We start from the raw sequence: 26,190 nt of genomic DNA, 5'->3' as shown, positions 1-26,190 counted from the left end.
AAAACGAAAAAAATATATATTTATAACTTTAGAGTAACAAACAAAATTTTTTTGTAATAAAAGTAATCTGTCAACACACCGATTGCACCATAGAGAATGGCCCACGCAACCCCGCAGGTTGGTATCTGTGGAAGTTGAAAGCTTCCGCGTTTCTGTGACGCAATCGCAGCGCATTCTTGTTAATATATATTTTGATTATAAAGTGATATTGTTTATCAGGGCGTTAAGCTTCTAAATGGATTTAAGCGTCCAGGTCGCTTCGAGAAGGGTCTCGGAGCCCAGCTGCCGGAAGCATACAAGAAATTCTGGCGCGAATGGAAGCTAACAAAGCCAGCGGCGGTGCATTATATACCCAAGGAGAGTGAGTGGGAGCGGGACGAAGTGACGAATGCAATCAAACCCGTTCAAAGCATACCATTCCCACTCATCGATACACCGGAATCACACCAGGGTATATGGGGCGGGGAGGCGGTGATCAAAGGCTTCCAAAAGCGCGAGTCCACAAAGCGCCGTGTGCCGCATTTTTGGGTGCCAACGTTGCGACGCTCCGTGGTGCACAGTCAGGTGCTCAATGAGTATATGTCGGTAGTTGTTACGGAGCGTACGTTGGAACAGATCCACGAGTGCCACGGTTTTGATCACTATCTGCTCAAGAATTTGGCATGCGATTTGCGTTCGGCTTTAGCATTAAAGCTGAAACGCAAAATATTGAAGTCGCTGCAAATGGGCTGCCCAGCCCTATCCGCCGAACCCAAACATCAAAGTGAGGTGCTCAAGGAGTACAGTCCGTATCTGGCATCATATACGTCCGAGGAGATCGATTGGTATGGCCACACCTACCTCGAAGCTATACATAAGCTGCAAGATCAGTTACGCGCAGCCGAAAAGGTGATTCCGCATAAAGTTGAGTTTCGTAGCAAGTTGATTGAGCGTTTGCGCGAAGCGGGAATTGCGGAAGCTGGTAAAAAGGATCCAAGAGATTCTGTTTCCCATGGCGATCACAGCGATGCGGATATTGATGCGTTGACAAAGCTGTAAGTATCCATTCCGGCCATGCTCCAGCAAAGAGCTAAATACGTATTTCTATTACAGTGAATCGTCGACCCCATCTTCAAGCTGGTTGTCGAAAATAAATCCGTTTGGCAAGAAGGAAACGTAAAGGACTTTGCATTCAGTCAGCTACTACTGGTTATATGTTGAAATTAAATTTAATAAAAACACTACTGGATTTATCCAGTCCGTCAAAATTAATACCTGAATCAACCTTGGTGTTTAAACATATTTATTGCAAGTGTATAATACTTACGCACATTTAAGGAAACGGCATATAGACAGAAATAGAGAGACATTCACGATAAAGTAGTAAAAGAGGAATGATTGCAAATCCCGTCGAGGAAACATAAAACACTTTACATTCTTAAGCCTACATATCAATATCTATATATATATATGTGTATGTATAAGTGAAACTTTGTGCCAGTTTATGCCCTGTTGCGATCCATCATCTATGCAATAGGATTCTTTTTCATCAGTTCGATGTCTGCGTTCATCATATCGGTGACCAGCTCCAAGAAACTAACTTTGGGCGTCCAGTTGAGCTCACGTTTAGCCTTCGACGCATCGCCTTGCAGCAGATCCACTTCAGTGGGTCGGAAGTACTTTGGGTTGATGCGGACGCGCACAATATCCGTGTTGCGTTCTACGCCCACCTCGTCCACGCCCTTGCCTCGCCACGTAATTTCACGTCCGATGTGCTTAAATGCTGCTTCCACAAATTCCCGCACGCTGTGCGTTTCACCAGTTGCAATCACATAATCTGCAGGCGTGTCACGCTGCAGCATCATCCACATGGCCTCCACATAGTCGCTGGCATGTCCCCAATCGCGTTTCGAGTCCAAGTTGCCCAGCTCAAAGTATTCCATTTGATTTAACAAAATCTTCGCTACCGATCGGGTAATTTTACGTGTCACAAAGTTTTCGCCACGTCGCGGACTCTCGTGATTGAACAGTATGCCATTGCAGGCATACATATCGTATGCTTCCCTGTAATTGATCACTATCCAAAAGCCGTACATCTTGGCACATGCTGCAAAGGGAAGAAGATTAGCAAATTGTTCTCTGTAAATATTATGTTCTATCCCAACCATAGGGCGAACGTGGGTAGAACGGTGTCTGTTCATTCTGTGGCGTCTCCACAACCTTGCCGTACAGCTCTGACGTGGACGCTTGGTAGAAACGAACCGTTTTCTCCATTCCACATGTCCGTATTGCATCCAGTATGCGCAGTGTGCCAACTGCATCCACCTCTGCCGTATATTCGCTCAAATCGAAAGAGACTTTCACATGCGACTGTGCAGCCAGATTATAAATCTCCGTTGGTTTCACCATATTAATGATCTTCACCAGGCTGCTGCTGTCCGTCATATCGCCATAATGCAGTTTCATGCGTCCGCCTTTGTGTGCCTTCGGATCCGCATATAAATGCTCGATGCGTGTTGTATTAAACGTGCTGGCACGTCGTATGATGCCATGCACTTCATAGTTCTTCTTCAACAGAAACTCGGCCAGATAGGAACCATCCTGTAAGTAACAGACGCTAAAGTTGTAACAGAAAGTTGTTTTCAGAAAGTCCCATATTGAATACCCTTGCTAACTTTCTAGCTAGTGGCTAATACGTTCTATTTGTTTTAATTAAAAACGAGTTGACGAAGATCTCCGCAAACATAAACAACGTTGCCACGGGATGCACCTTTATGATCTTTCGGTCATTTCATTTAGATTGTTTGTTTTTGAATTTTTTGAATGTCCCTACTAGCACTCGCAAATAAAATGGAAATTCAGCTTTTATGTACACATCTTCTGATATAACTAGAATACTTTTCGTTAGGGTGTTTATTAAATGATTGAGTAAATGTGTTATACACACTTATTTTTTAATCTGTTTGTCGTGTATTAATGTCCACGTATGTAACCAGTAAACACATTCATTTACACACACACATACCTGTCCCGTTATGCCGGTTATCAAAGCTATTTTGTCACGAGCATTGGCTGCGTCACCTTCGCCGGCGAGGCCTGCTGTTCCATTCAAATCCTTGCTATTGTGATTGTTGGACAGACGCACTTGTTTGCTTCCCGTAGCTCCATCGCTTGCGGACATGTTAACTATCTGAGCTAAACCGAAATTTTGTTTCTTTTTTCCAAAAGGCGAGTTGGTGCGCGGTATAAACAATTTTTCTTTATCTACGTGGGAAACAGTTGCCACCCGCTACAGAATTATTATACATATGAAAGGTAGCGAAATAAAAATACATCATAGAAAGCATTACACCATGACGTCACAAACGTACAGCTGAATTGCTCATTTGAGCTCTCTCATATGCGCTACCTTCTAGCTGAATACTGCTATGGAAAAGCTCATTGGTCTGGCAGCACCAATCAGTTCGACGTACACAAACGCAGGCCAGTTATTAAATTGAAATTATTGTTATAAAAAAAATAATTTACACAAAATGATGGTAAGTTAAAAAAAGAAAAGAGAATGACTTTTAAGTTAAAGGCTGATGATTAACGCAGTTTAAATGCGCACCGGTTAATCGCAGCGGAAATGCGCACACAAAGAGCTGCTTATCAGTTTAATGGGCGTATAATTGAGTGTGTATAAGTTTTTTTTTGTTGTTGCATTATACTCGCTTATAGGACGGCACGGATGAATCAAACATATTGAATAGTCCCGCTACCAATAATGGGGGTACAATGGAAATCTCGTCGCCAAATCCATTGGCTCCAGCAACAGCAACAAATGGAAGCGGAAGTGCCACTTCACCTGACAGCTCATCGTCCGCACCTGTAACACCTGCAGCACTAGGAGAGAACGCGCTGCATGTTGAAATCTCTGATGCGCTCAGTGAAAAGGAAAAGGTCAAATTTACCGTGCACACACGCACCACACTGCCTGGCTTTGCTAAAAAGGATAATAATGTGGTGCGGCAGCATGAAGAATTCGTTTGGCTGCACGATCGCATCGAGGAGAATGAAGACTATGCGGGCTACATTGTGAGGAGTCTATAAACTAAATGTAAATTCTTAATTTTATAAGACCGTTTTTTTTTTTATATAGATACCGCCCTGTCCGCCACGACCCGACTTCGATGCATCGCGTGAAAAGCTACAGCGTCTGGGCGAAGGCGAAGGCAATATGACCAAAGAAGAGTTCAAGAAAATGAAATCCGAACTGGAGGCGTAAGTTCAACATTTTGAGAGTGCATTAAATTGATTTACAACTTATGTGATTTATTGTCTTAGCGAGTATCTGGCCACATTCAAGAAAACGGTTGCTATGCACGAAGTCTTTTTGCGTCGTTTGGCTAGTCATCCCGTCTTTCGTGTCGATCAGCATCTAAAGGTATTTTTGGAATACGATCAAGATCTGTGCGCCAAGCCACGCAAAAAGATGGCCATCTTTGGAGGCTTCGTCAAATCTCTGGGCAAGACCACAGATGAGATATTGCTGAGTGCTACTGTGCGTGATGTCAACGATTTCTTCGAGAACGAACTGCAGTTCCTTACCGAATATCACGGCCATTTGCGCGAGGCAGCATCACGCACTGAGAAGATGACGCAGCGCCACAAAGATGTGGGCTATTCACATCAGAAGATCTCGAATGCCCTCACAGAGCTCTCTACAACAGAAAAGGGGAATATGGAAACATTTGTGGCCAAGTCAGCGGAGGTGTTTGAACGCATCAAGGTGAACTTAATAGTATTTCATATAATCTTTAGCTCATTGGTGCTTATCTATCCTCTGTTTAGAATCTGGAGACACGCGTGGCAAGCGATCAGGATTTGAAGCTCGGTGACACTTTGCGCTATTATCAGCGCGACAGCAATGCAGCAAAGGCTTTGTTAATACGTCGCCTACGCTGCTTGGCTGCCTACGAGACAGCCAATCGCAACTTGGAGAAGGCGCGCTCTAAGAACAAGGATGTGCATGCGGTAAATATTTGTTAGAGAGCAGCTCTTCCTTTTGTTTCGCATTTCTAAAATCTTTTTCTCTATATGCTCACCGGTGCTTGGCAGCAAATTCTAATTGGCTTAGCAGCTGAGCAGACAATTTGCATTAATATTTAACTTCTTATCGTCAATATCGAAAAGCTGGCAATTGACATCACATTTAGCGCTTTTAAACTCTTAGTCGAAATATGCTTTGCTTTCAAAGACATCTGTACTACGTTCCCACCTTACTGAATTTCTGTAATATCGAATAACTGGTTTCCATTTATAAGCAGGGCTTAAAGTCAAAATTAATTTCTGTATATGTAGTTATAGCTTAGCATATACCTTGAAACTATTAATCCAGCTATATTTTAAATAGCATTCCCAAGTTCTTTAGCTATCTATTTGCATTTAGCTGCCGACTTTCCTAACTAATTTAAGCAACTCTTTGTCTGTCTGGCTATAGCAGCTCAGCAAGGTGGAGCATAATTTTTCCTATTGTCTGTATATTTCTCCTATTCTTAACAAACCAATTTTGAAACAATTGTGGTCGACGCTGCAATGGCATATGTATTGTAAAATTTTCTGCGTACTCACAAACTTCACATTGAACTCTTTCCTGCATTTCTTCTCCTACTTTGTGGCTCACTCTTTTCGTGTTCTTCTTGTTGTTGTGTCTTCCGCTGCAGCCTTTGGAGGTGCAAGAGGTATTTGGCATTTAACGTTTAACACATCAATTGGTCATCCTAGTCTAGCTTGCAAATTCTAAATTCAATGTATTTCGTCACCTACACATTTAGTTGCATTGCTGCATGCCTTATAGCAATTGCTCTGTAAAACTTAATGCATGTCTTTGTATATACTCTATTGTTTAAATAATTCCTGCTAATGCCTGCCTTGTTTAATGCAGGCTGAAACTGCTCAAGCCGAGGCTTGTGAGAAGTTTGAGTCCATGTCCGCCTGCGGCAAGGAAGAGCTGATTGGCTTCCGCAATCGACGCGTGGCAGCATTTAAAAAGAGGTATTACATATGTATTTTTTTTATATACAAACTCACTAAGTTCAACTTTTCTGCAGTCTCGTTGAGCTATCCGATCTGGAGATCAAGCATGCTAAAAGCCAATATGATTATCTACGCCAATCGCTGCTGGCCCTCAAGGAAATCGCCTGAAAAGCTGAAGCTGACTTTCATCATTTGCACACATTGTTTACACACACACACACACCATAAATTATTAGCCAAGGCCCCCTCCAAGGAGTAAATCAATTGGTTTTTGCTAAGCAAACAGTTTTATTATCTCTTATTAACTACAAATATAAATACATATATTTGTATGTATGTGTGCATATGCAGATACATATACATATATCGCATATAGTTAAGATCTAGCTTTCGTATATTTATGTATATGTATATATAAGCGAATATGAATTTTGGTTTGTGAAACAGATCGCTTTTATATATATGTATATATAGATATTGTATAACGAGCATTCCTTTATGAACATTTACTATTGTATAAACATTGAATACAGAATATACATATATGTATACATATATAATTATACACATCATAGGCCTTTTAAATATTGTCAAAGCATTTTTTGTATCACACCTATATATTATTATTATTGTATATCTATACTGTTTGGTGAACGTTGCCAGGGCAATGTGTACTGGAAGACCCCCATCGAAATTTTCCGCCTAACAACCCAGCCAAAAACTAACTGAAAATTGTTATCATCGTTAAATATTTATTGAATACGTTTCATTGAAAATTGTTGTTGAAATCATGGATGAGTTTGGTTGCTTTGATCCGAAGCTGCCGGCCAGCGATAAGTCCCCAGATTGGCGTACCTCCACATATCGTGGACATCGCCACATTACGGACACTCGCCTGGGCAGCAAGCTGAACGCCCCCCGCGAATGCTCCAACAAGGGCATTTTTGTTAGGGATCCTTTGTTGCATGAGAAGCAGCTGACTGAAATATCAAGCAACTATGTGTGGAAGGTGAGTTACGGCTTTCGATGAGCTGAGTTCTGGTATTCACATCTATCCTCCATGCAGTATCCCGACCCGAATGTCTTGCGGAATCCTTCGCTTAATATGAAAACGCAATACATGAAGCGTTTCGAGGAGGGCAATTTACGTTTTATTAAGCGCAAGACAAAGCCACTTATTAGTGTCTCCCAGGAGGCCTTTACCTTCGTTGACCTCCCATTCGAGGCAGACCAGATACCAATTCGCATGCCCACACCGGTGGAGACCACCAAAGTACTTATTGATCGTTCCAAAATTGGCTATACCAAATATTTGGATCCGTCGGCGACTACATATAATCTCTCCTACGTCCATTACACGCCGCAAGATATCAAAGCCAGCATTGCCGCCCCAGACACTATCACCTTTTGGAATTGGGCAGAGCGTGGCGGGGAGACCACCACGCATGTCACTCGCGTGGCGGATGAGGTTATGTGCGATGAGACGCATGCACTCGCCTGTCCAAAGCGTCGCCTGGAGTACCCAAGTCAGCTGAAATGTGTTCCACACACCGGCCTGATCACCGAGGTTCGTGCCAACTATTTGAACCCCAGGCTGAGCAAGGAATATATCGACTATGATACAACGGATGTGCAGCCCGTGCTCGTCTCCGAGCCCTTTGCTCCGTTTGCCAAGTCGAGCGAGTATGGCATCTACGGCTCCGGCGATCCGGTTCGCAAATACGTTTAAGATTGCATTTACGTTTGAGTTGATAACCGCCAAATATATATTTTAATTTAATATTCACAACTAACATTCACAAAGTTATTATACCGTAAACGCATGGGGCAGCAAGTGATAGACTGACGTGACCAGAACCTCCGCATCGTCCTCGAACATTGGCACTGGGGCACTCGACTCTGGCGCCTGCGCTATATAAATGGGTACATCTAGCTTCGCAAACTCGTTCATAAACTGACGACAGACACCGCAAGGAGTTGTGAACCCGGCCGGATGATAGGCCACCACGGCGCCGGCACTGAAGGCCCTGCAACCCTCGCTGATGCCCTTCAACATAGCCGTTCGTTCTGCACAGCAACCTGGTGTGAGCGCCGCATTCTCCACATTGCAGCCAGTGAAGACTTTTCCGTCCTTCGAGCGAAATGCGGCGCCCACCTTGAAATTGCTATATGGAGCATAGGCGAAGCACCGTGCGTTCAGTGCATCCTCCAATAGCTCACGGCCACAGTTATCTGTGAAGAAAGTGGACGGATTAAAGAGGTGATGGTGAGAGTGAGGAGTATTGCATGAAATGGAGTTAAAATAGAAAGCAGAGGGAGGAAACGTCTCCTCCTAGAGACTAGAGGGAGGAGGAAGAGGTGGGAAACTGATAGCCAAAGCTGTCTACTCCTGCTGGCACACTTGCTCACCCAGTTGACTGAAGCATATGGTATATTCGCAAAGTTTGATTGGATGTGGCAGCATAAGCGATTCGCTCACTGGGAATCCCGTCCGACATGGCTGCCGTCGATCCACTTCACGCTGCAGCTCCCTCAGCTGATCCATATAGAACTTCAGCTTCCTGCATGTCTTTTGCTTGGCTAATTCCTTCTGCAGCGCATCGAGACGTTTCATGCACTTTTTCAGCTCTTTACGTTTCTGCGACATTAGTATATTACTTCTGTTTTTGTTCTTATAAACTATATATTTTTATATTAATTTGTAGAGTCCTCCTAGCATTAGGCCAAAAACATAAATATTTCTATACAAAATTATTGAATTGACAGCATTCATGTTACAAAGGCCTACTATCTTTTCTATAGACTCGAATTATGATATATGCCTGTATTTTTAGATAATTCTCTCAAATATCTTAAACTTAAATTTCAACAAATGAATTGTGTTATTACCACTAAACTTCTGCCATCGCTATTTAATGAACAATTCATTCTGATAATGATAATGAATTCTCCTTTTATTATCTAACTTATTTATCATTATTGATTGATTAGAAGGTTTCGCTTTATTCGGTCCCAGGTGCATACAAATTTAATAATTAATAGTTTAAGCAATAATTTAAATAATTGCAATACACATGTATGTACATTCATATTAGACGTCTGCATGAATGGCAAAAAAAGCACATTCAAATGTACAAAGTCATCATTGAATTGAGTGAATACTTGTACAAAACGAAATGAGAATGACTGAAGTCGTGTTTCTCTCGGCTGCACAAAAATATACCCGAAGAGAAACGAAGTGAGTGAGTGAGCAGCAGAAGCTATTAAATGTTGTATATTGAATACATTCGAATATTGTCAGCTGTTTTCTGCTGTATGTGTTATCTGTTAAAAGAAAGAGAAAAAAATAAAGAAATATGTGTGCAATGTATTTTTTGTTGTGGAATTTTTAACTTATATATTTATTACAAATAATTAATTAATAATATTAGAATTTAAAAACATCATTTTATTAATGCTATCAGGGTTGGAAGCTATTGAACATCGATTTTCTGTAATTAAATAATTAATTAATTAAATTAAATAAATATTAAATCTGCAAATATCAACACAGAAAATATATATAGACGGTCACAACTACACATTTGCATTATGCAATTAGTTATGCATTGCATATGTACATATGTATGTATATTGACTGGCCATCCGTCCTGGAATTCCGGAACATGTCCCGCCTATGGAGGTAATGTCCCGGTGTCCCAACCTGACACGAAATTGTCCCGGTTTCTTTTTTGTTTTGTTTCAATAGAAAAAATAGTCAATTTGACAAAATGCAAACTGGAAGATGTTTGTGTCGAGACAAGTCAAGAATTTTATTTAGAAACGCAACGCAGATAGGGTAATACATTTTTTTACAACAAACGTACACTCGTGCTGTAACTCGGAAGTATTAAAAATAGCGTAAATTTTCAAAGGGTTTTTTTCTTACTAAATACACAGTGGTCAGACGAAAGAAATAAGTTATTGGTGGAGTATGTTACAAACATCCATGTAGAGGGAGAGAGCATAGGGGTACAGAAACATAGAAACATAGCATATGAAAATATGATCATGTACATACATATGCATGCATGTACGTGTGCTTGAGCGCGTGACTTTGAAGGCGCATTCTAGTTTAAGCTGTCTCGAAAAGTAAATGATTTTTTAAAATTTCATTTACCCTCTCAAATAAAGTTTCCTCACTTTTTTTTTTTTTTTTTTTTTGTAATAAATGCATCTTATATCTGAAACTATTCCAAAGTTTCTCAGCTCGAATTTCAGTTCAATTGCTTTAAATTCTTCGATTCTTCGTGAACGAAAATCTCGCTCCACTTAAATTTCAACAAATGAATTTTGTTATTTCCACCAAACTTCTTTCTCCGTTATTTAATAAATAATTCTTTTTTTATTTTTATATAGCCTAACTTTATAGCCTAACTTTATTTTTATTGATTGATTAGAAAAGATGTTCATCGTCCTATTGCACTTCTCTATCAATCCGATTAGATTGCAATTTCTAAAAAATCGTCGCATGAACATTTATTGGGTTAAATATATTTTTGAGAATGTTATTTCCCTCGATTAGGTATTTCAACTTGATATTATTTTATTGAGTTGAATATGAAATTCATAAAGAATGAAATTTCGTCATAAATAAATAAATTTTCAAATATATACAAAATAAATAACAATAAATATTAATTTAAAATTAGTATATTTGCATATATTTTAAATATAAAAACTATTAAATACGAAAATAAAATGAACAGGAAATGTATAAATTAATTTATTTTACAAAACACGAAACAACAAATCAAAGAAAAACTAAATATATCTGAAAATAAAAAAGTATATAGATTAAAATGTGTGTAATTAAATAATAATGTAGATTCCATTTATTTACTTATTCTAAAAAAAAAAAAAAAATATATATATATATATATATATATATATATCAGCGATCATCTCATCTAATTATTGCTTTAATTATTTATATATATATATATATATATATATATATATATATATATATATATATATATATATATATATATATATATATATATATATATAAATAATTAAAGCAATAATTAGATGAGATGATCGCTGAAAATTTGAATCCCTAAACTAAAATAAAAACTAATCTTATATCAAATAAAATAAACTTTTATTGCATTTAATAAAAAATATTGTACAACATAATTGATACTATATTGCAATTTTTCTAGTTCTATTTGTAGGTGTGGAAACTGTGAGGCAATAGGTTGAAGATCGATGTACAAAGGATTGGATCGTCATTGTGGAAAGGCTCCTCCAGTTGCTCCTGCGGCGACTGGGCGTCATTGGCCTGGCCTATATAGATGGGCATATCAGTGTTGCCCGCAAATTCTCTGATAAATTGACGACACACGCCACAGGGCGAGACAAACACATTTGGCTTATAGGCGACCACCGCACCGGATGAGAACTGGCGATAACCCTCGCTGATGGCCTTGGCAATGGCCGTCCGCTCGGCGCACGACGTCGGCGTAAATGCAGCATTCTCCACATTGCAGCCGGTAAACACTTGCTGGCTGTCTTCTGTGGCACGAAACGCGGCGCCCACTTTGAAATCACTATACGGCGCATAGGCGCGCTGGCGCACCTGGTGGGCGGCACGTAAGAGCTCCTGAGCGGTTGCATCTGCGTAAAGAGGGCGATACGTCATAAGCTATCAATACGTCACAGTCTATGCATACGTCAACAGCTACAAATAGATCACCACTTACCCAACTTGCCGTAGGGTAAGATGGTCTCCTTAACCTCGGGCTGTGCCAAGCTATTCAATAGATGCGACATAATTTATATAGAAATGAGTTTTGATTCGTTGGCGTTGGCGGGGGCGACGGTTGTTGTTATTTATAAATTATTTCAGTTGTTTAGCTAACAAAATATGGTTTCTGCGTGCGGGTCCGTGTGTTGCTTACGAACGTCCAACGGCAAATGGACAGTATATCTCGTCTGCTTGTTTTGAGCTAGTCAATATACACAATGTAAGCATTTAGCCGAAGTGCAAACCGTTAGCAGCTGCTAGCCGTTGATAACGACCTGTTCGGAGAGCGCGCATAGACCATAACATATACGTACTGGCATAGAGAGAAAACAACAGAACTGGTGTGTGTGTGTGTGTGTGTGAGTGAGTGCCTATAAGTGTTTGAATGCGAGTGTATTGTAATGGTACATACGACATCAGAAGAGGGTTGCTTCACAGTAGCAACTCGCTTCAAATGCGGGTATTCACACAAAGTAATTCATAGGGCATAAACATCTAGGGTAACGCTATTCACATAAAATATTGCACATGGTATAAAATCGTTGAAGGTATGCGCTTCACTTGCTACTGGAAAAGCTGAAGCCGTTTGGCAGCAGCTGCAGCACACTGGTGCAGAGTACACGGAGCGGTAGGTTGGTGGGCTTCGCTGCGTACAGGGCTATATCCCGGCCGTTGCTGGCGAACTCGGCTAGAAACTGTCGACAGACTCCACAGGGCGTTGTAAAGCCATTGTCCTGCTGTGCCACAACCGCGCAAGCCACAAACTGACGTTTGCCCTCACTGAAAGGAACGTTTTCTTATTGGGACATCGCTAGCTGGTTATATAAACATCACCCTTACCTTAGGGCTTTCACCGCCGCCGTTCTTTCCGCACATATGCTGGCGGCATAGGCGCCATTTTCGATATTGCAGCCAGTGTAAATGGAGCCGTCGCTCGTTCGTATGGCAGCGCCAACTGCAAAATTACTGTATGGGCAATAGGCGTAATTGCGTGCCTCTGCAGCAGCACGAATCAGCTCCTGTATGGAGGCATCTGTAACAGAAAAGTATTACATTTTTAACTATACATCTATTTAATAATTCATTTAGCAAGTCTCTTTGGCACCTAGGCTGTCATGCTCCCGCACATTGGCTGCGTCCGTGGCTCCGTTTATGAACACCTGCGTCATTGTTCTATTTTTTCCAAATGGTCTAATTGCAGCGACAAATATGTATGTATGTTGTGTTCTGCTTTGAGTACTATTTGAAACCTTTATACTGTATTGAAATCGAACGACTGTCGCAGCTTAATTTGTTTTCTAGATCATTTCTACGCCTTAACACTTATCAAGTTTCTATCAGTTGTCTTTTTTAACGACCTTGCGACATCTGACCTCAATTCTGATGAGTAGTTTATGTTCGTTATAGGCAACTTGACCTGTAGCTGTAGTCAGCTGTTTCAGAGATATTTAAAGCAATATCGATAAGTTTTCGATAACACGTTAGCATTGTAAACAAACATATTTGTATGAATGTGTATGAGCATAAATTCGTGAGTGTGAGTTTTCCAACATTATCAGCCCTTTATTACAATCGGAAAATTGGTATTGATATCAACGCAATCATTTAATGAGCCGTACTGGTTGATTGCTTTTTCTCGTCCATTCTTTTAGTATGACGCATACCAGCGAGACGCAGCCACAGGAAGACATTGAACGAACAATGGGTGGTGCCGATGAGCCTCTGCCGCAGCGACTGCCGCCCATCGATCGGAAATCAGATCGTTATCCATATTGCATTGTTTGGACCCCGATACCAGTGCTTACCTGGATATTACCATTCATCGGACACATGGGAATTTGTATGAGCAATGGAGTTATTCGGGACTTCGCTGGGCCGTATCTAGTCACCGAGGATAAAATGGCATTCGGCCGTCCCACACGCTATATGCGCTTGCATCCGAAAAATGTCGAAGGCGGCTCCTTTGCCTGGGATGAGGGCGTAACCAAGGCCTCGGTGCTCTATGGTACTCGTATGCATAATCTCTTTTGTGATAATTGCCACTCGCATGTGGCCACAGCGCTGTGCAATATGCGCTACTTGAATCGCACCAGCTGGAATATGATCATTTTATGCTTTTGGATGTTCATTTGCGGACAATATGTGAACTTCTGCGGCTTTATTAAGACTTGGTTGCCGTTTCTTATATTAATAACTGTTATAGTTGTACTTGCTGTGTACTTTTAAAATCTACAACTAATCCAATCTCTCTAGAGCGACATACGTTTAAGATCCATGTTTATTAGTGTGTAGTATATTGAAATGTACAAAGCTGCTAAGTACTAAAAAATATTTGTTGTTTTTGTTGATTTGCTCTCATTTCTCGAGAGCACGAGTAACATCATCAGCTACTGCTAGTAATTTTTTCCACTGTGAAAGCGTCAGCGAAATGCCTTTCTTGCCCGGCAAGACTTTCCCGTCCTTCTCATAATGTTCGCGTATGTCAACCATTTTACGGCCGCGAAACTCGTTAATGCGCACCTGACGCATGCCCTCTAGAGTCCATGTGGTGGTTTCACTGCCATCTCCGCTATCATTCTTATTTGATTTAACATCGGCGCCCTCCTTTGACTTTTTGCTCGGCGGTGGATTACGCTGCAAATTTTAGTTTGCGGGTGCACTTGAAATATAAGTGTGTCATTTGATGAAATCATGTATAAACTTACATCGTCCGGACCGCTATCGCTGTCGGACGAGGATTTTCTTTCAGCTTTCTTGATTTTTGGCATTTTTAATTTTCAATTCGTGACTTCGATTTCTCGCCGATGATAAAAAGAATTTGGCGCAAATAATTTGCGTCAACAGAGTTGCCATTCACAGCGCGCTACAACATTTTGCCATTCACATGTGAGCATTCACGCAAAAGGCGACTAGACGCCGAAACTACCGCATTCTATTTCTAACTGAGCGGCGGCATAATTTGTCGAGACGCGCATTTTTCTACGTATTTTGAGTTAGTTAGTATGTCGTTGTAAGAATATTAAGATAAAAGTGTAAAACTATTTGGTAAAAGTTAAATTAAATTAAAAGTTTCCTGGTAAGCGTGCGCGAGTTCTATTATTTCGATTTTTTGCAAATTTGCGCACAGTGTTATTTTTTGGCCGTACTTACATATATACATACATACAAATGTAATTACACATATGCATACATGCGCGCTTCTATATTTTCTATGGTACAGCTTTAGAGTAAAAATCACATACATACACATATAAAATGGGCAAGAAGGCTGATAATCCTGAGAGCAACAACCCATCTTCTGGCGCTGAGGAGGAGGAGGAGGAGGAATACGCAGTGGAAAAAATTTTAGATCGTCGTGTGCGCAAGGGAAAGGTTTGTATAACGTTGCATGGGAAAGAGAATTGTGAAATAATTTGCTCGCTGTAACACATTCATAGGTGGAATACTATCTTAAGTGGAAGGGCTATCCAGAGACTGAAAACACTTGGGAGCCGGAAGGCAACCTGGATTGCCAGGATCTTATACAACAATATGAGCTGAGTCGCAAAGATGAGGTGAGTAGTGTGTGCAAATTAATTGGTGCTGTTTTCGCAAGTTGATTAAATGATGCGTGTTTGGCAGGCCAATGCAGCATCTACAAATTCGACCAGTTCAAAAAAAGATCGACCGGGCAGCAGTGCCAAGGTCAGGGAGACGGGACGCACCAGTACAACTACCAACAGCAGCAGTACTGGTGGCAGCAGCGCTGCTGGTAGCGCTGGTGGTGCCGGCGGCAAGCGAAAGTCCGAGGAACCAGGTAAGAAGTGTATGTGTACAGATTATACAATATATATATATATATATATATATATATATATATATATATACACAGGTTACTCATTATATGCTTAAAATGACTAATATTGATAACTATGTTTTAGCTGCACCCGCGAGTAATAAATCAAAGCGCGTCGATTCAGAGGATGGGGGTGATCTAGTACCCGCTGGTGGCACTGGCTTCGATCGTGGCCTGGAAGCTGAAAAAATATTGGGCGCCTCCGATAATAATGGTCGGCTAACATTCCTTATCCAATTCAAGGGCGTCGATCAGGCGGAGATGGTGCCATCGACGGTAGCCAATGTCAAGATACCCCAAATGGTAATTCGTTTTTATGAGGAGCGGCTCTCTTGGTATTCGGACAATGAAGATTAAGTGTCACACCAGGATTTTATTATTCATGAATATATTTTCTCAGCATAATATACTTAAAAATTATGTATTTTTATCATCCATTTCCAACAAATAAACATGAACTACAAAATTTTAAGTAAACGGAAAATCGATGAAGAATCTATTCTTTGTGGTAGAATCGAGGATTTATAGGATTGCAGAAACTGGGCACTCTAGGAATTGAGCAGTTTGTTGGCCACGCTGCACTCTGAGTTCTCCAGGACATTGCCACAACATGACCAATGTCGGCGTCCTGGATGCCCTGCATGGCCATGGCCGCAGCCGCTGTAGCCGGGCATGCGTCCTTCGCAGGAGCATTTGACACTCTTGTTGCCCTTGCTGGAACAGAAGGCGCAACAGTGGTAGATTCCAGTGTGCGGACGCACCTGACGCGAGTGAAAGGTGTAGGGACTGCCCTTGATGGGCCGATCATTGATGGAGACCATCAGGAGTAGGGTGCCCTGCGTGTCGGGCGTGAAGGAGATGCTGTAGGTGCCATCGCGATGATCGGACACCTCGACGGGCAGGTACTTCACATTCGCATCCTTGTACTTAATCATGCAATTGATCTCCAATCCGCCATGACACAGCGCCACGCCATCTGCATCGCGCGTGAGCAATTGCAGATCCACCTTCCGGTGCAGACGCAGCTGTGAAAACCCCTCCCATTGCAGGGTGCACAGCGACGGCTCGACCGTTTGCATTGTTATAATCCCGTACAGAGGTATATCGTGCTGTTCCTTAGTGCCCGGCGCTCGGATTTTGGATAGAAAGTGCAGCGAATCGGAGATCTGTAAGGGATTGCTATTAGATACAGATAGTTGAAGAAAATAACTAGGAATGCCCTGAGGCAGTCCGGCGGGACTGTACCGAGCACATGCTAGATGTACGGGTAGGTACAGTTGCCCGGCGCGCAGATTTTGGATAGAAAGTGCAGCGAATCGGAGATCTATAAGGGATTGCTATTAGATACAGATAGTTGAAGAAAATAACTAGGAATGCTATGAGGCAGTCCGTCGGGACTGTACCGAGCACATGCTAGATGTACATGTAGGTACAGTTGCTACAAAGCCAAAACGTTTTGCTTTGTTAGCGAGATTTTTGGGTAGCTACGATACCCTCGTCTACTTTTAGAGTTTGCTTAGTTACTAGATCCATCCTATGGATCTATCCTATGGCATACACACCTTGGGATCGACGGGCGGCTTGAACTGTTGACAGTACTCGAAGCGCTTCAATAAAATGCGTGCAAAACTTAGTATCTCAACATCGGCCCCAATTTCCGATAGTTCCTGGCCAAAGCGTATCGCTTCCATGGCCTGTTGCGTGCGTTTCTCTAGAAGATCAGTATGAGATTAAGTACAGATGTTAAGGGAATTTCAGATTTCTGAAACTATAACGTATACTATCCGTAGCCATTTCATGTGGTGTTCTGCTAAGACAGCAAGTCCACCATAGAGAACCCATTAGTATACTATCTACTGAGGATCCTTTAAACCCCTTGGCTTCTCACCCAATTCCAGCTGCTGGTTGATGATGAGCTCCACCTTGGACTCCCTGGCTCGGTTGACCTGCTGCAGCAGCGTGTTGCGATGTGCCTGCAGTGCCTCAAAGTAGCGATTCATGTAGCTCTCCACCTGGGCCTGAATGTCATCGCATCTCGCATTGATGCTGCGCGTTATCTCGCGCAGTCGTTCGATCGAGTGCTCCGCATATTGGCAAAGCGGACGCGTCTGTTCGGTGGCATCACTCAGCTTCTTGGCCATCTGCAGTTGACTCATGGCCTTGGCCACCGTCTCGTGGCGATGGTTGCGATGCTGCAGCACCAAGCAATCCGGACAAGTGAGCTAAAACGATTCACGCAGATCTTACAAACTTCCTTCGATTGTCATTGACTACAGGGACTCACCTGCTGGCAGGGTATGCAGAAGGACTTCAGCTCGAAGCCATGCAGTCCACACTTGAGCAGCACCTGGCGGCTATCCCCCAATCCAAATTGTTGCTGCTTCTGCTTGCGTGCCCGTCGCAGCTCGAGTATGTTGCGCATGTGATGATTCGAGGTGCTGCGCTGACGCTCGTGGGCTTCCTTGCACAGCGAGCAGAGATTGAGAGTGCAGCTGATGCAGTGGTATGTGGCCTGTAAAGGGGTAAACGAAAGGAGACAATATATTGGGATTACAATCTGTCCAACTACTGGTGTACTATGTCGGTTAGGTATATCAATGGAGTAGAGAAGAGCTGTGTGCTAAAGAAAGTCCATCCATGGAGGATGGAGGAAAGGGTTCCTGACCGCTATTAGACTATGATGTTGCTATGTGCACTACCTGAGGAAAAGACAGAGGGAGAGAGAGAGAGAGAGAAATAGAGGTAGGGCCAGATAGACTCTCATTTATTTCACTTTCCTTTTCGATCTAATCATCTATCTCTGTTTCTCTTTCTTTCTCTCTCTCTCCTTTTATCTAGCTCGCTCTTTGTTTTTCTGTCTCTCTCTCTCTCTCTCTCTCTCTCTCTCTTACACCCTCTGCTTCCACGATTCTACGAGTCTTCCATTCTTACATTAATTTCCTCACTGCATAGAGAACACCAGACTTTCGAGATGACATCCTCGCCCGCCTGCAGACGCAGTGCCTCAATGCGTCGCACTAGCAGAAAGTTCTGTGGCAGCTGACGCACTCCACCCAGAGCTGGCAGCTCCGTGACGAACTGGCAGCTGTGGCAGCGTATGCTACGCACAGCTCCTGGATCGTTGGCGAAGCTGTTGTTCAAGCGCATGCTGGAGGAACAGGCGGAGGTCGAGCGTTTGCCCTGGAAGAGAAACAATCGTTAACTGAAGTCTGTGGAGAGCATTCTAATCCAATTCTAGCTACCCTCAGTGCCAACCGATCCAAGGACTTCTTGCTGCCCCGCTGCCTCGCTGGCGAGATGGTGGCCAGTTCGTTGGCCGTGTCGGGCGTGGAGGGGAGTAGGCTGTAGCTGGAGTGCTCTTCCCAGAGTGCCTCCTCTCGAAGATTCGCATTGACCAAACACTGTAGGCAGAAGGAATGCAGGCAGTGCAGGGTTCGCGGATCCGTGAAGACATCCATGCAGATGGCACATTTCAGATCCTCGGGATAAATGATATTCACGTAGCTCGTTGATTGACCTGGCAGATTCAAGCTGGAGGAGGGTGAGATCTGTGGCGTGCCAGCTGGAGAGGGCGTATAGCTGCGCGAGATTTGCGAGGCGGTCTCATAGTAATCACTGGCAGCAGCTGATGGAAGCAGCAGGCTGTTGACCTCCAGATCGGGTGTGGGTGGGGAGACACGCAGCTCTGGCGAGGATTTGAGGTTAAGCAGGCGCCTGGGCTGGGGCGGAATTATAGAAGAGCGGAGCTTAGAAGGAGGCGGTGGTAAGGGAGGCGGTGGCGGTGGAGGTGGGGGTGGCGCCACAGTTATATCACTTGCGCTGCTGGTGCTTGGCACAGATGCCGCCGACGCCTCACTCAAGACGTTGTCCAGCAGGGATTCAGGTGAAGTGGAGCTCGTTAGGCTGCTGGTGCTCGGATCACTGTTGCTATCGGTGACCAGCAGCTCCGTGCGCGAGCGTCGGATGCACTTGCGCGAATCGTAGGCGGGCAGGCGTGGCACTGCCTGGCTAGTAGCAGCTGCGCCAGCTAGCTGAGCAGGTGCTATGCTGAAGCTGAGCAACTGTGGCGCCGACTTGCGACGTAGTGCGTCCAGCTCCAGCACCATCAGCTGCTGCTCCACCTGCTGCGCCTGTTGCACCTGCACGGGCTGTTTCTCCTTTGCGCCAGCTCCTTGCAGCTTTATTTTGCTCGTATTCAGCTTCAGCTGCATTTTGTCCACTTTAGCAAAAGTGGGAGCTGCTGCTACTGCTGCTGCTGGTGTGGTATTTGGAGCTGCAGCTGACAGCTGCAATCGCTCATAGTCGAGGAGATTGCTCTTGGAGTGTCGCTTGAATGTGAGTTTGCTGTTGCTCTTGCTCATGACTTCGCTAGTTGCTTATGCAACGGATGGAATCTGGCAGTAAAAAACCCAATACGAAATCGAGAAAATAACTGTGAGTGAATTCAATTGACAGCTGCGCGTTCCATTACCAACTGCCTATGGCTTGACTCGAAGCTGCACGGCCAAAGCGTCGTATGCTTAATCTAATTACTCATTCGACTGTTGGTCAAATGGAAATGGAAACGTGAATGCGAATGCGAATGCGACTGCGACTGCGATTGCGGACGGGCTACAACTGTCAAATGTCTAGCATTGCGGCCAGTTGCGTTTTGCACTCGTTTCGCTGTGGAATGGCTCTGCCCGGTGGCATTGGAACACTACCAACCAAATGGGTAATACTCACAGCGACCACAGGTGACAAAAAGGTGCGAAAATTCCATCAATAGCTCATCCGTACATATCTTTCTATTGAAATGCATAGCTGCAATAACGGTATCTCTATATGCATAGGAAAATATCCATCCATATCCATCGGAGAACTGTGAATTAATATATATTAGAAATTCTTCAAAAAATATATTTAAAGACTTCTGTGAAGGATATACATATATTGTAGTGAATTGAATATTTAAAATTTACCAATTTTACAATACATTTGGGTTGCTATTTATTTTCATATAAATAAGAACTTTTAAAAATTTCCAATCAAAATGCAAATCCACATCACCGTTCTCCTTCACTTCTAATATTTAATAGTAATAAGTTCCGATAGTTAACTTCATGCTATCAGTTTATTGCACTTCTGCCGGCAAACAAGTTCACTTTTCTTACATATACACGCGCAAACACAAGAATTCTTATCCACATACATTGTATGACATGTTAAAGTCCACTCTCCCATCTCTTTCAGAATGCACCGTTATCAAAGTGCATCTGTTCTTCAATGACGATCAATCGCACATCCACTTGCTCGCTCACTCTCACTCTTACACGCTCTCTTGTTGGTAAAGCTTTTATGTCAACTTGTAACACTGATGTGCTTAGCCAACGTTCATACGCACGCACACATACATACCCATACCATTCACTCTCAAGTTGGCAGGGAGAGAGTGAGCTTTTGTACGCTGTGCGCCCTCAAACCAAACACAAACGCTCGGCACTGAGTCTCAGTGCAATTCGGGACTGGGCGAAGTGCGTACGCTGTTAACGGTTGTTTTTGGTTAATGTTGCTTCGTTTTATTTTTTTTGGCGCACTCAGCTCGGCTCGTGGAATCGAATTTGGTATCGGCATCGGTGCGGGTGACGCGTGTCGTGTCTCGATTTTTAGCTTTTGAAAGAATTGCCCAAGCAGCTGCACAGAACGCAACTTTCTATTTGTCGTTTCGTTTTCGTTAAAGTACAAAAACTGATATCGCTTGGAATTGAAATCTATGAAGTGCCAAATTATATGGAATATTACATGCATGCAAAATAAAAGCCTATTCATTGCACTGCGTTGAACTTTTCTATATTGCATTCTCGCAGTCGCTGTCTCGCTCTCTTTTCCCCTTCGCTGTGTGTTGTTTCTTCGTCAGCGACGCACCGTTTTCGTAGTTGTTGTTGTTGTTAGCGGCATTTTGTGTAAACTCTTGTTGTTGTTTTTTTTTTTGTGTTCATTTGTTTTGCTTTCGATTTTCAACCGGTAAAGAATAAAGGGAATATCAACATGGAAACGGTAAGCGAAAAAAGAGACTCAAGACCGGTTGGCGCGTTAGCTTAAAGGTCATTCCCCAATTTTTGTGAAATCTACATACATATATTTACATATTTATATCTATATGCACATACACATACATATATATCAGTCTGAACCGCGTCCGTTTCAAAGTTCAAAATTGTGATAAAGTTTTTTGGACGTTCGTTGCGTAAAAGTTTAAAGTCCCCCCCGTAGAGGCCCATTGAGTAGGCGTTAAAAGGCTTTTGTATTTATTTAAAAAAAAAAAAATCTGCAAGATAAGTCTTAGCAATTTAGTCGGCGTATTAGCAAGTTTTGCCTTCTTTCGCGTTAGTATAGTTGTGCTAATGCAAAACAGATTTATTATGTGAGCTGTTTCTTATTATAATGTAATGTATGCGTATAAATGCCAAATCAATTGGCAATTAGTAAACAGAATCGGAAAACAGTTTTGCAATAAATAATTTATAGCATTATATTGGGTTTTATTTTGCAATCAATAAGTTAATCAGGAACCAGAAATATCGAAAGAAACATATTTAAGAAATGTACAAAATTGTCTAAAATGGCATAAACAAAACAATTCATTCTACTAACAATATGTATGTATATTAAAAATTTCTCAAAAATTAAAACTAACTATATATTTCATAAAATTGCTTTTGATTTATTAACTATCAGTTTTTAAAGGTCTTTTTTAGCTTTATTCACGTAAAAAATTTTACTGAAGGGTTTTACGAAAAAACCCAACAATAATTCGCAACATTGTTAGTCTAGCAAAAAAGTGTTGATTTATATCAAATGCCTGTCATATTTAGAGATAAAACACAAAATTATCTAACGGATGCGCTAAAAAAAAAGGAAAATCAATAAATAAATAATAATAAATATTTGATTACAGACGGATAACTACAGATTCGGCACAGTAGACTATATCGTATTTCTGGGCATGATTGTGCTGTCCACTGGAACGGGCATTTATTTCGGCTGCTACAAGTAAGATTTATTTAGTGTAATACTTGCCCATTTAGTGAAATGAGTATATTGGTTTTGTCTCTATTAGAGGGAAACTTCAAGTTTAATTATAACTTCTATTTTCAATTTAAATCCATTCAGTTACTTTTTTGAGCGAGTATCATAAAGTTGACTCTACCCGACTCTATTTTTTTTAGAAAATCGAAGAAAACTATTGAGGAAGTGGAGCCTAGTTTGCCGGACAGCGTTGACAAGCCGCGTAAACAGGACTTTGGCTCGGCTAAGATGAGCGAATATTTGCTCGGATCGCGCCAATTGAAAGTTTTTCCTGTTGCCATGAGTCTAATAGCCAGGTAACTAAGATATATATGCATAGATATATGTGTGTATATAACACTATCTATAATTTATCTCTCTTATCTGCAGCTATGTATCGGGCGTCACAATACTGGGCACCACGTCGGAGATATATAATTATGGCACACAATACTGGTTTATAGCAATAGCCATTCTGTTACAAGGCATAGCTGTCGCCTACATATATATACCAGTTTTTACGGTACTGCAAGTCGGCTCGTCCTATGAGGTATGTGCATACATATATACATATATCTATATCTTTGTCCAAATCATAAACTTTATAGACAGCGTATAAACTAAGCTGTTAAGTCGAATCACAGTCACAAACGATAAGAAAGTGTAACCCGACTCTTGCTTTGGCACTTAATTAGTGATACTTCGAACAACGCCTTTTGATTGGGCATACTTGTTGTATAAGGTCAATATAAATATTTATAATATATAAAATATAAGCATAGGTATAAATAGAACTAGAAGATAAAGTATAAGTATGACAATAAGAATAAGTATAAATATGTGTCGAAGTAGTTGTTGTTTATCATACAGATCTTATCAAATATTTATGTTTAACTTTTGTTTACCTAGTATTAGATTTATTAGTTATGTTTTTAGTATTGTTTATTTATACTAATTATATTTTTGTATATTTGTGTAAAGTAAATCTATTTTTATCATTTAAGTGAAGCATAAAACTCAAAGTTACTTAGTTAAATTTTTCATCACGTCAAAACTGTTTGGATAGCAATTTTAATACTCATTAAAAGGGTATTATAATGTTTCTGAGTTCTTAACTTTAACAGTGGAATATTTACAGACTCCCTCTGAGACTGTTTTTTAGACCTTAAGCGAGTATTATGCAGTCGCTGTTGGTTACTGCAACATTCCTTACTGGTTTTCATTTGATTTGTCATTGTGCATTGAAACCTTATGCTTGGCCAATTTGTAACCCAAGTCGAGAAATTGTCGGACACATTTTAATTAAGGCAAAGACTTGAGCAAATGTTGCTCCGAAATGGACTTTGCACGCTCCACTTGGAATTATTATTTGTATTTTATTTTTTGCTCATAGATGAGAGAGATTCTCTCTCTCTCTCGCATACACTCAATTACATATTATAACTGCTGTTCGAGTCGATGTGTATTGGGTTAGGATAATTACTTCCCGGTTTTTGTCCGGGGCAACTGGTTCAAGGTTGCGTGCGTTATGAATTTTTATCTTATTTGGCATGAGTATTTATTTGACTTTAAGGGTTTATTGTATGCTATTAGCTACTGAAGGCTTATAATTAGTTAGATTCTCTAATGCCAATGGGCAATAGGATAGCTACTAAATCTACTTTTAATAACAGGCATTATGCGAATTCGTCACGAATGAACTGGAGACATTTACTAGATGGGAGATGTGGATTATCTCAAACTTTTTTTTTTTATAAAAACTAAGAAATTACCCAAGTATTAAAATATATATAGATTTTATATATATACATATATATTTATTCTATTTTCAGTACTTGGAAATGCGCTTCCATTCGGTGATACGCAGCATAGCTTCATTTATGTTCATTCTGGACGAGGTGAGTACAGCTGAGCGAATCATCCAATATTTATGACTCATATGACTCATCTCTTCCCAGATACTCTTTCTGCCTTTCATTGTATATGTGCCCGCTATTGCATTGAATCAAGGTAAGTAATTTCTCACTAGCTTATCTCAAGCAAATATAATATTTGAACACTCTCTCGATCTCTCCTCACAGTCTCCGGCATCAATTTGCATGTGATATCATCGGTGATTGTCATCGTGTGCGTCTTCTATACCTTTGTGGGAGGCATCAAGGCCGTCGTCCACACGGATGCCTGGCAGACGCTGGTCATGTTCCTCTCGGTGCTCGCTGTGGCTATCCTGGGCACGTTTTACGCCAACGGAATGGAAAAGTTGTTCGACGATGCCGCCAAGGGTGAACGCCTAGTCTTCACCAATATCAATCCATCGCCCTATGTCCGCCACACGGTGTGGAGCGTGCTCATTGGCGGTTTCTCGTATTGGACCTCCTTCAATGCGGTCAACCAGACCATGGTGCAGCGCTATATGTCGCTGCCGTCGCTGAAGCAGGCGCGCGCCTCGATGGCCATATTCACGATTGGCGTGGCTGCCTTCGTCTCCGTTTGCTGCTACGTGGGTCTGCTGATCTTCGAGAAGTATCAGGACTGCGATCCGCTCACTGCAGGCCTCATCACGCACGACGATCAGCTGCTGCCGCTGTACGTGGTGCAGAGTGTGGGGCATCTCTCTGGCATGGCTGGTCTCTTCATTGCGGGCATCTTTGGCGCCGCCTTGAGCTCACTGTCTGTGGTGCTCAACTCCACGTCGCTGGTCATATTGGAGGACATTGTGCGGGGCTGCTTCAAGATTCAGCCCAGTGAACGCGCCTCCACGATCTTGGTCAAGGGCAGCATTCTAGTGCTGGGCGTGATTGCGCTGTCCCTGGTTCTAGTGCTGGAGCACTTGAGTGGCGTCTTGAGCATCTGCACCTCCATGACGGCCATTGCGGCGGGCACCACCTTTGGCCTCTTCACCCTGGGCATGCTCGTGCCGTGGGCGAACAACGTGGGCACAGCGGTTGGAGGCATCGTGGGCGCTTTGCTGGCCGGCTGGATATCCTTTGGCACCCAGTTCACCATTGCAGCGGGTCAGCTCAACTCGCAGAAGCTCAACGTGTCCGTGGCGCAGTGTACGACGAATGTAACGCTGCCGGAACATAACTGGGTGAATGAGGAGGATGTGTTTCCACTCTATCGTCTCTCGTATCACTGGATCAACCCAATCGGCGTGGCCACAGTCATTGTAGTCGGCTCCATTGTCTCGCTGCTGACGAAGCCCACGGACGTGAAGACGCTCGACGCGGACCTCATATCGCCAGTCCTCCATCGATTCCTGCCCAAGGAGTGTTTCGTCAGCCGCCAGCAGCAGCAGACGAATCTGCTGAATCGCACATGAATACAAAGCAGAACCAGGTGCCTAAGCCAACTTAAGTTAACTACAAAACGAATTCCTAAACCAACGGGAGTCGCAGCTTCCACTACATTCTATAAGTTAATTTAACTTGAGCCTAATCTTAGTTTAGTAAGTAGTACAAATCTGCAGAAGGGCGCACACACACTTATATATGTATACATACACACACACCCATTCACA

The 26,190-nt window shown here is 42.2% G+C and overlaps 12 protein-coding genes across 17 annotated transcripts; 6 read left to right on the top strand and 6 right to left on the bottom strand.

Annotated features, from left to right (window-relative positions):
* Positions 1 to 25: 25 nt before the first annotated feature.
* Positions 26 to 1,259, top strand: LOC6575730 (39S ribosomal protein L28, mitochondrial). Its single transcript, XM_002001699.4, has 3 exons — positions 26 to 117; positions 220 to 1,034; positions 1,093 to 1,259. Exons 1-3 carry the CDS (start codon positions 97 to 99, stop codon positions 1,157 to 1,159), a joined length of 903 nt encoding a protein of 300 aa, XP_002001735.1. The 5' UTR covers positions 26 to 96; the 3' UTR covers positions 1,160 to 1,259.
* A 5-nt stretch (positions 1,260 to 1,264) lies between these two features.
* Positions 1,265 to 3,301, bottom strand: LOC6575729 (GDP-mannose 4,6 dehydratase). The gene is made up of 3 exons (XM_002001698.4): positions 3,005 to 3,301; positions 2,145 to 2,580; positions 1,265 to 2,086 (listed from the first exon to the last, which is right to left on the bottom strand). The coding sequence occupies exons 1-3, from the start codon at positions 3,158 to 3,160 to the stop codon at positions 1,506 to 1,508; spliced, it is 1,173 nt and encodes a 390-aa protein (XP_002001734.1). The 5' UTR covers positions 3,161 to 3,301; the 3' UTR covers positions 1,265 to 1,505.
* A 106-nt stretch (positions 3,302 to 3,407) lies between these two features.
* On the top strand, positions 3,408 to 6,569 carry LOC6575728 (sorting nexin-32). 2 transcript variants are annotated; one of them, XM_015164783.3, is made up of 8 exons: positions 3,408 to 3,518; positions 3,700 to 4,056; positions 4,121 to 4,242; positions 4,306 to 4,750; positions 4,813 to 4,995; positions 5,685 to 5,702; positions 5,906 to 6,015; positions 6,072 to 6,569. In XM_015164783.3, exons 1-8 carry the CDS (start codon positions 3,513 to 3,515, stop codon positions 6,163 to 6,165), a joined length of 1,335 nt encoding a protein of 444 aa, XP_015020269.1. In that variant the 5' UTR covers positions 3,408 to 3,512; the 3' UTR covers positions 6,166 to 6,569. The 2 variants fall into 2 exon arrangements, with proteins under 2 accessions (XP_015020269.1, XP_002001733.1); XM_002001697.4 differs by lacking the exon at positions 5,685 to 5,702.
* A 44-nt stretch (positions 6,570 to 6,613) lies between these two features.
* LOC6575727 lies at positions 6,614 to 7,790 on the top strand. The gene is made up of 2 exons (XM_002001696.4): positions 6,614 to 7,006; positions 7,064 to 7,790. Exons 1-2 carry the CDS (start codon positions 6,788 to 6,790, stop codon positions 7,724 to 7,726), a joined length of 882 nt encoding a protein of 293 aa, XP_002001732.1. The 5' UTR covers positions 6,614 to 6,787; the 3' UTR covers positions 7,727 to 7,790.
* Positions 7,740 to 8,763, bottom strand: LOC6575726 (cytidine deaminase). Its single transcript, XM_002001695.4, has 2 exons — positions 8,407 to 8,763; positions 7,740 to 8,229 (listed from the first exon to the last, which is right to left on the bottom strand). The coding sequence occupies exons 1-2, from the start codon at positions 8,642 to 8,644 to the stop codon at positions 7,805 to 7,807; spliced, it is 663 nt and encodes a 220-aa protein (XP_002001731.1). The 5' UTR covers positions 8,645 to 8,763; the 3' UTR covers positions 7,740 to 7,804.
* A 2,363-nt stretch (positions 8,764 to 11,126) lies between these two features.
* Positions 11,127 to 12,068, bottom strand: LOC6575725 (cytidine deaminase). Its single transcript, XM_002001694.4, has 2 exons — positions 11,745 to 12,068; positions 11,127 to 11,658 (listed from the first exon to the last, which is right to left on the bottom strand). Exons 1-2 carry the CDS (start codon positions 11,812 to 11,814, stop codon positions 11,207 to 11,209), a joined length of 522 nt encoding a protein of 173 aa, XP_002001730.1. The 5' UTR covers positions 11,815 to 12,068; the 3' UTR covers positions 11,127 to 11,206.
* A 94-nt stretch (positions 12,069 to 12,162) lies between these two features.
* LOC6575724 (cytidine deaminase) lies at positions 12,163 to 13,172 on the bottom strand. Its single transcript, XM_002001693.4, has 3 exons — positions 12,894 to 13,172; positions 12,629 to 12,821; positions 12,163 to 12,568 (listed from the first exon to the last, which is right to left on the bottom strand). Exons 1-3 carry the CDS (start codon positions 12,955 to 12,957, stop codon positions 12,346 to 12,348), a joined length of 480 nt encoding a protein of 159 aa, XP_002001729.1. The 5' UTR covers positions 12,958 to 13,172; the 3' UTR covers positions 12,163 to 12,345.
* Positions 13,173 to 13,234: 62 nt separating this feature from the next.
* Positions 13,235 to 14,119, top strand: LOC6575723 (transmembrane protein 222). Of its 2 annotated transcripts, none has more exons than XM_015164782.3 (2): positions 13,235 to 13,325; positions 13,441 to 14,119. In XM_015164782.3, the coding sequence occupies exon 2, from the start codon at positions 13,442 to 13,444 to the stop codon at positions 14,012 to 14,014; it is 573 nt and encodes a 190-aa protein (XP_015020268.1). In that variant the 5' UTR covers positions 13,235 to 13,325; position 13,441; the 3' UTR covers positions 14,015 to 14,119. The 2 variants fall into 2 exon arrangements, with proteins under 2 accessions (XP_015020268.1, XP_002001728.1); XM_002001692.4 differs by having other exon boundaries at positions 13,272 to 13,371.
* Positions 14,049 to 14,653, bottom strand: LOC6575722 (RNA polymerase II transcriptional coactivator). Its single transcript, XM_002001691.4, has 2 exons — positions 14,494 to 14,653; positions 14,049 to 14,422 (listed from the first exon to the last, which is right to left on the bottom strand). The coding sequence occupies exons 1-2, from the start codon at positions 14,554 to 14,556 to the stop codon at positions 14,144 to 14,146; spliced, it is 342 nt and encodes a 113-aa protein (XP_002001727.1). The 5' UTR covers positions 14,557 to 14,653; the 3' UTR covers positions 14,049 to 14,143.
* Positions 14,654 to 14,716: 63 nt separating this feature from the next.
* On the top strand, positions 14,717 to 16,071 carry LOC6575721 (heterochromatin protein 1). 2 transcript variants are annotated; one of them, XM_032729222.2, is made up of 5 exons: positions 14,717 to 14,864; positions 15,009 to 15,160; positions 15,226 to 15,342; positions 15,410 to 15,593; positions 15,709 to 16,071. In XM_032729222.2, the coding sequence occupies exons 2-5, from the start codon at positions 15,044 to 15,046 to the stop codon at positions 15,978 to 15,980; spliced, it is 690 nt and encodes a 229-aa protein (XP_032585113.1). In that variant the 5' UTR covers positions 14,717 to 14,864; positions 15,009 to 15,043; the 3' UTR covers positions 15,981 to 16,071. The 2 variants fall into 2 exon arrangements, with proteins under 2 accessions (XP_032585113.1, XP_002001726.1); XM_002001690.4 differs by having other exon boundaries at positions 14,720 to 14,864; positions 15,410 to 15,584.
* On the bottom strand, positions 16,031 to 19,984 carry LOC6575720 (tripartite motif-containing protein 45). 2 transcript variants are annotated; one of them, XM_002001689.4, is made up of 6 exons: positions 18,866 to 19,984; positions 18,555 to 18,803; positions 17,908 to 18,135; positions 17,512 to 17,845; positions 17,186 to 17,334; positions 16,031 to 16,789 (listed from the first exon to the last, which is right to left on the bottom strand). In XM_002001689.4, exons 1-6 carry the CDS (start codon positions 19,982 to 19,984, stop codon positions 16,172 to 16,174), a joined length of 2,697 nt encoding a protein of 898 aa, XP_002001725.1. In that variant the 3' UTR covers positions 16,031 to 16,171. The 2 variants fall into 2 exon arrangements, with proteins under 2 accessions (XP_002001725.1, XP_043864927.1); XM_044008992.1 differs by having other exon boundaries at positions 16,699 to 16,947.
* Positions 19,985 to 20,193: 209 nt separating this feature from the next.
* Positions 20,194 to 26,181, top strand: LOC6575719 (sodium-coupled monocarboxylate transporter 2). 2 transcript variants are annotated; one of them, XM_015164781.3, is made up of 7 exons: positions 20,194 to 20,370; positions 22,561 to 22,655; positions 22,832 to 22,987; positions 23,061 to 23,220; positions 24,503 to 24,568; positions 24,629 to 24,680; positions 24,752 to 26,181. In XM_015164781.3, the coding sequence occupies exons 1-7, from the start codon at positions 20,194 to 20,196 to the stop codon at positions 25,990 to 25,992; spliced, it is 1,947 nt and encodes a 648-aa protein (XP_015020267.1). In that variant the 3' UTR covers positions 25,993 to 26,181. The 2 variants fall into 2 exon arrangements, with proteins under 2 accessions (XP_015020267.1, XP_002001724.1); XM_002001688.4 differs by lacking the exon at positions 20,194 to 20,370 and adding an exon at positions 21,107 to 21,659.
* The last annotated feature ends 9 nt before the right edge of the window (positions 26,182 to 26,190 follow it).

The sequence above is a fragment of the Drosophila mojavensis genome, unplaced genomic scaffold (genome assembly GCF_018153725.1).
Source record: "Drosophila mojavensis isolate 15081-1352.22 unplaced genomic scaffold, ASM1815372v1 contig_36, whole genome shotgun sequence".
Classification (NCBI taxonomy): domain Eukaryota; kingdom Metazoa; phylum Arthropoda; class Insecta; order Diptera; family Drosophilidae; genus Drosophila; species Drosophila mojavensis.
Note: the sequence above shows the minus strand (reverse complement) of the source record. Positions and strands in the feature narration are given on the sequence as shown.

What these genes read in the sequence shown, in the direction of transcription:
- LOC6575724 (XM_002001693.4), bottom strand. Translation starts at nt 12,957, where the DNA reads ATGACGCAGGTGTTCATAAACGGAGCCACGGACGCAGCCAATGTGCGG. An exon ending in GCGGGAGCATGACAGCCTAG is followed by an intron (nt 12,822 to 12,893) that starts GTGCCAAAGAGA and finishes TTTCTGTTACAG; the next exon opens with ATGCCTCCATACAGGAGCTG. An exon ending in GCGGCGGTGAAAGCCCTAAG is followed by an intron (nt 12,569 to 12,628) that starts GTAAGGGTGATG and finishes CGTTCCTTTCAG; the next exon opens with TGAGGGCAAACGTCAGTTTG.
- LOC6575721 (XM_032729222.2), top strand. Translation starts at nt 15,044, where the DNA reads ATGGGCAAGAAGGCTGATAATCCTGAGAGCAACAACCCATCTTCTGGC. An exon ending in GTCGTGTGCGCAAGGGAAAG is followed by an intron (nt 15,161 to 15,225) that starts GTTTGTATAACG and finishes ACACATTCATAG; the next exon opens with GTGGAATACTATCTTAAGTG. An exon ending in AGCTGAGTCGCAAAGATGAG is followed by an intron (nt 15,343 to 15,409) that starts GTGAGTAGTGTG and finishes CGTGTTTGGCAG; the next exon opens with GCCAATGCAGCATCTACAAA.
- LOC6575722 (XM_002001691.4), bottom strand. Translation starts at nt 14,556, where the DNA reads ATGCCAAAAATCAAGAAAGCTGAAAGAAAATCCTCGTCCGACAGCGAT. An exon ending in GCGATAGCGGTCCGGACGAT is followed by an intron (nt 14,423 to 14,493) that starts GTAAGTTTATAC and finishes TAAAATTTGCAG; the next exon opens with CGTAATCCACCGCCGAGCAA.
- LOC6575729 (XM_002001698.4), bottom strand. Translation starts at nt 3,160, where the DNA reads ATGTCCGCAAGCGATGGAGCTACGGGAAGCAAACAAGTGCGTCTGTCC. An exon ending in TAACCGGCATAACGGGACAG is followed by an intron (nt 2,581 to 3,004) that starts GTATGTGTGTGT and finishes TGTTACTTACAG; the next exon opens with GATGGTTCCTATCTGGCCGA. An exon ending in CTACCCACGTTCGCCCTATG is followed by an intron (nt 2,087 to 2,144) that starts GTTGGGATAGAA and finishes TTCCCTTTGCAG; the next exon opens with CATGTGCCAAGATGTACGGC.
- LOC6575728 (XM_015164783.3), top strand. An exon ending in AAGACTATGCGGGCTACATT is followed by an intron (nt 4,057 to 4,120) that starts GTGAGGAGTCTA and finishes TTTTTTATATAG; the next exon opens with ATACCGCCCTGTCCGCCACG. An exon ending in GTGGCAGCATTTAAAAAGAG is followed by an intron (nt 6,016 to 6,071) that starts GTATTACATATG and finishes ACTTTTCTGCAG; the next exon opens with TCTCGTTGAGCTATCCGATC.
- LOC6575723 (XM_015164782.3), top strand. Translation starts at nt 13,442, where the DNA reads ATGACGCATACCAGCGAGACGCAGCCACAGGAAGACATTGAACGAACA.
- LOC6575725 (XM_002001694.4), bottom strand. Translation starts at nt 11,814, where the DNA reads ATGTCGCATCTATTGAATAGCTTGGCACAGCCCGAGGTTAAGGAGACC. An exon ending in CTTACCCTACGGCAAGTTGG is followed by an intron (nt 11,659 to 11,744) that starts GTAAGTGGTGAT and finishes CTCTTTACGCAG; the next exon opens with ATGCAACCGCTCAGGAGCTC.
- LOC6575726 (XM_002001695.4), bottom strand. Translation starts at nt 8,644, where the DNA reads ATGTCGCAGAAACGTAAAGAGCTGAAAAAGTGCATGAAACGTCTCGAT. An exon ending in CATATGCTTCAGTCAACTGG is followed by an intron (nt 8,230 to 8,406) that starts GTGAGCAAGTGT and finishes CTTTCTTCACAG; the next exon opens with ATAACTGTGGCCGTGAGCTA.
- LOC6575720 (XM_002001689.4), bottom strand. Translation starts at nt 19,984, where the DNA reads ATGAGCAAGAGCAACAGCAAACTCACATTCAAGCGACACTCCAAGAGC. An exon ending in TGGATCGGTTGGCACTGAGG is followed by an intron (nt 18,804 to 18,865) that starts GTAGCTAGAATT and finishes TTTCTCTTCCAG; the next exon opens with GGCAAACGCTCGACCTCCGC. An exon ending in TCTGCATACCCTGCCAGCAG is followed by an intron (nt 17,846 to 17,907) that starts GTGAGTCCCTGT and finishes GAATCGTTTTAG; the next exon opens with CTCACTTGTCCGGATTGCTT.
- LOC6575730 (XM_002001699.4), top strand. Translation starts at nt 97, where the DNA reads ATGGCCCACGCAACCCCGCAG. An exon ending in TGGCCCACGCAACCCCGCAG is followed by an intron (nt 118 to 219) that starts GTTGGTATCTGT and finishes ATTGTTTATCAG; the next exon opens with GGCGTTAAGCTTCTAAATGG. An exon ending in ATTGATGCGTTGACAAAGCT is followed by an intron (nt 1,035 to 1,092) that starts GTAAGTATCCAT and finishes TTTCTATTACAG; the next exon opens with TGAATCGTCGACCCCATCTT.
- LOC6575719 (XM_015164781.3), top strand. Translation starts at nt 20,194, where the DNA reads ATGCGAATGCGAATGCGACTGCGACTGCGATTGCGGACGGGCTACAAC. An exon ending in AAGTCGGCTCGTCCTATGAG is followed by an intron (nt 23,221 to 24,502) that starts GTATGTGCATAC and finishes TTCTATTTTCAG; the next exon opens with TACTTGGAAATGCGCTTCCA. An exon ending in TTATGTTCATTCTGGACGAG is followed by an intron (nt 24,569 to 24,628) that starts GTGAGTACAGCT and finishes ATCTCTTCCCAG; the next exon opens with ATACTCTTTCTGCCTTTCAT.
- LOC6575727 (XM_002001696.4), top strand. Translation starts at nt 6,788, where the DNA reads ATGGATGAGTTTGGTTGCTTTGATCCGAAGCTGCCGGCCAGCGATAAG. An exon ending in CAAGCAACTATGTGTGGAAG is followed by an intron (nt 7,007 to 7,063) that starts GTGAGTTACGGC and finishes TCCTCCATGCAG; the next exon opens with TATCCCGACCCGAATGTCTT.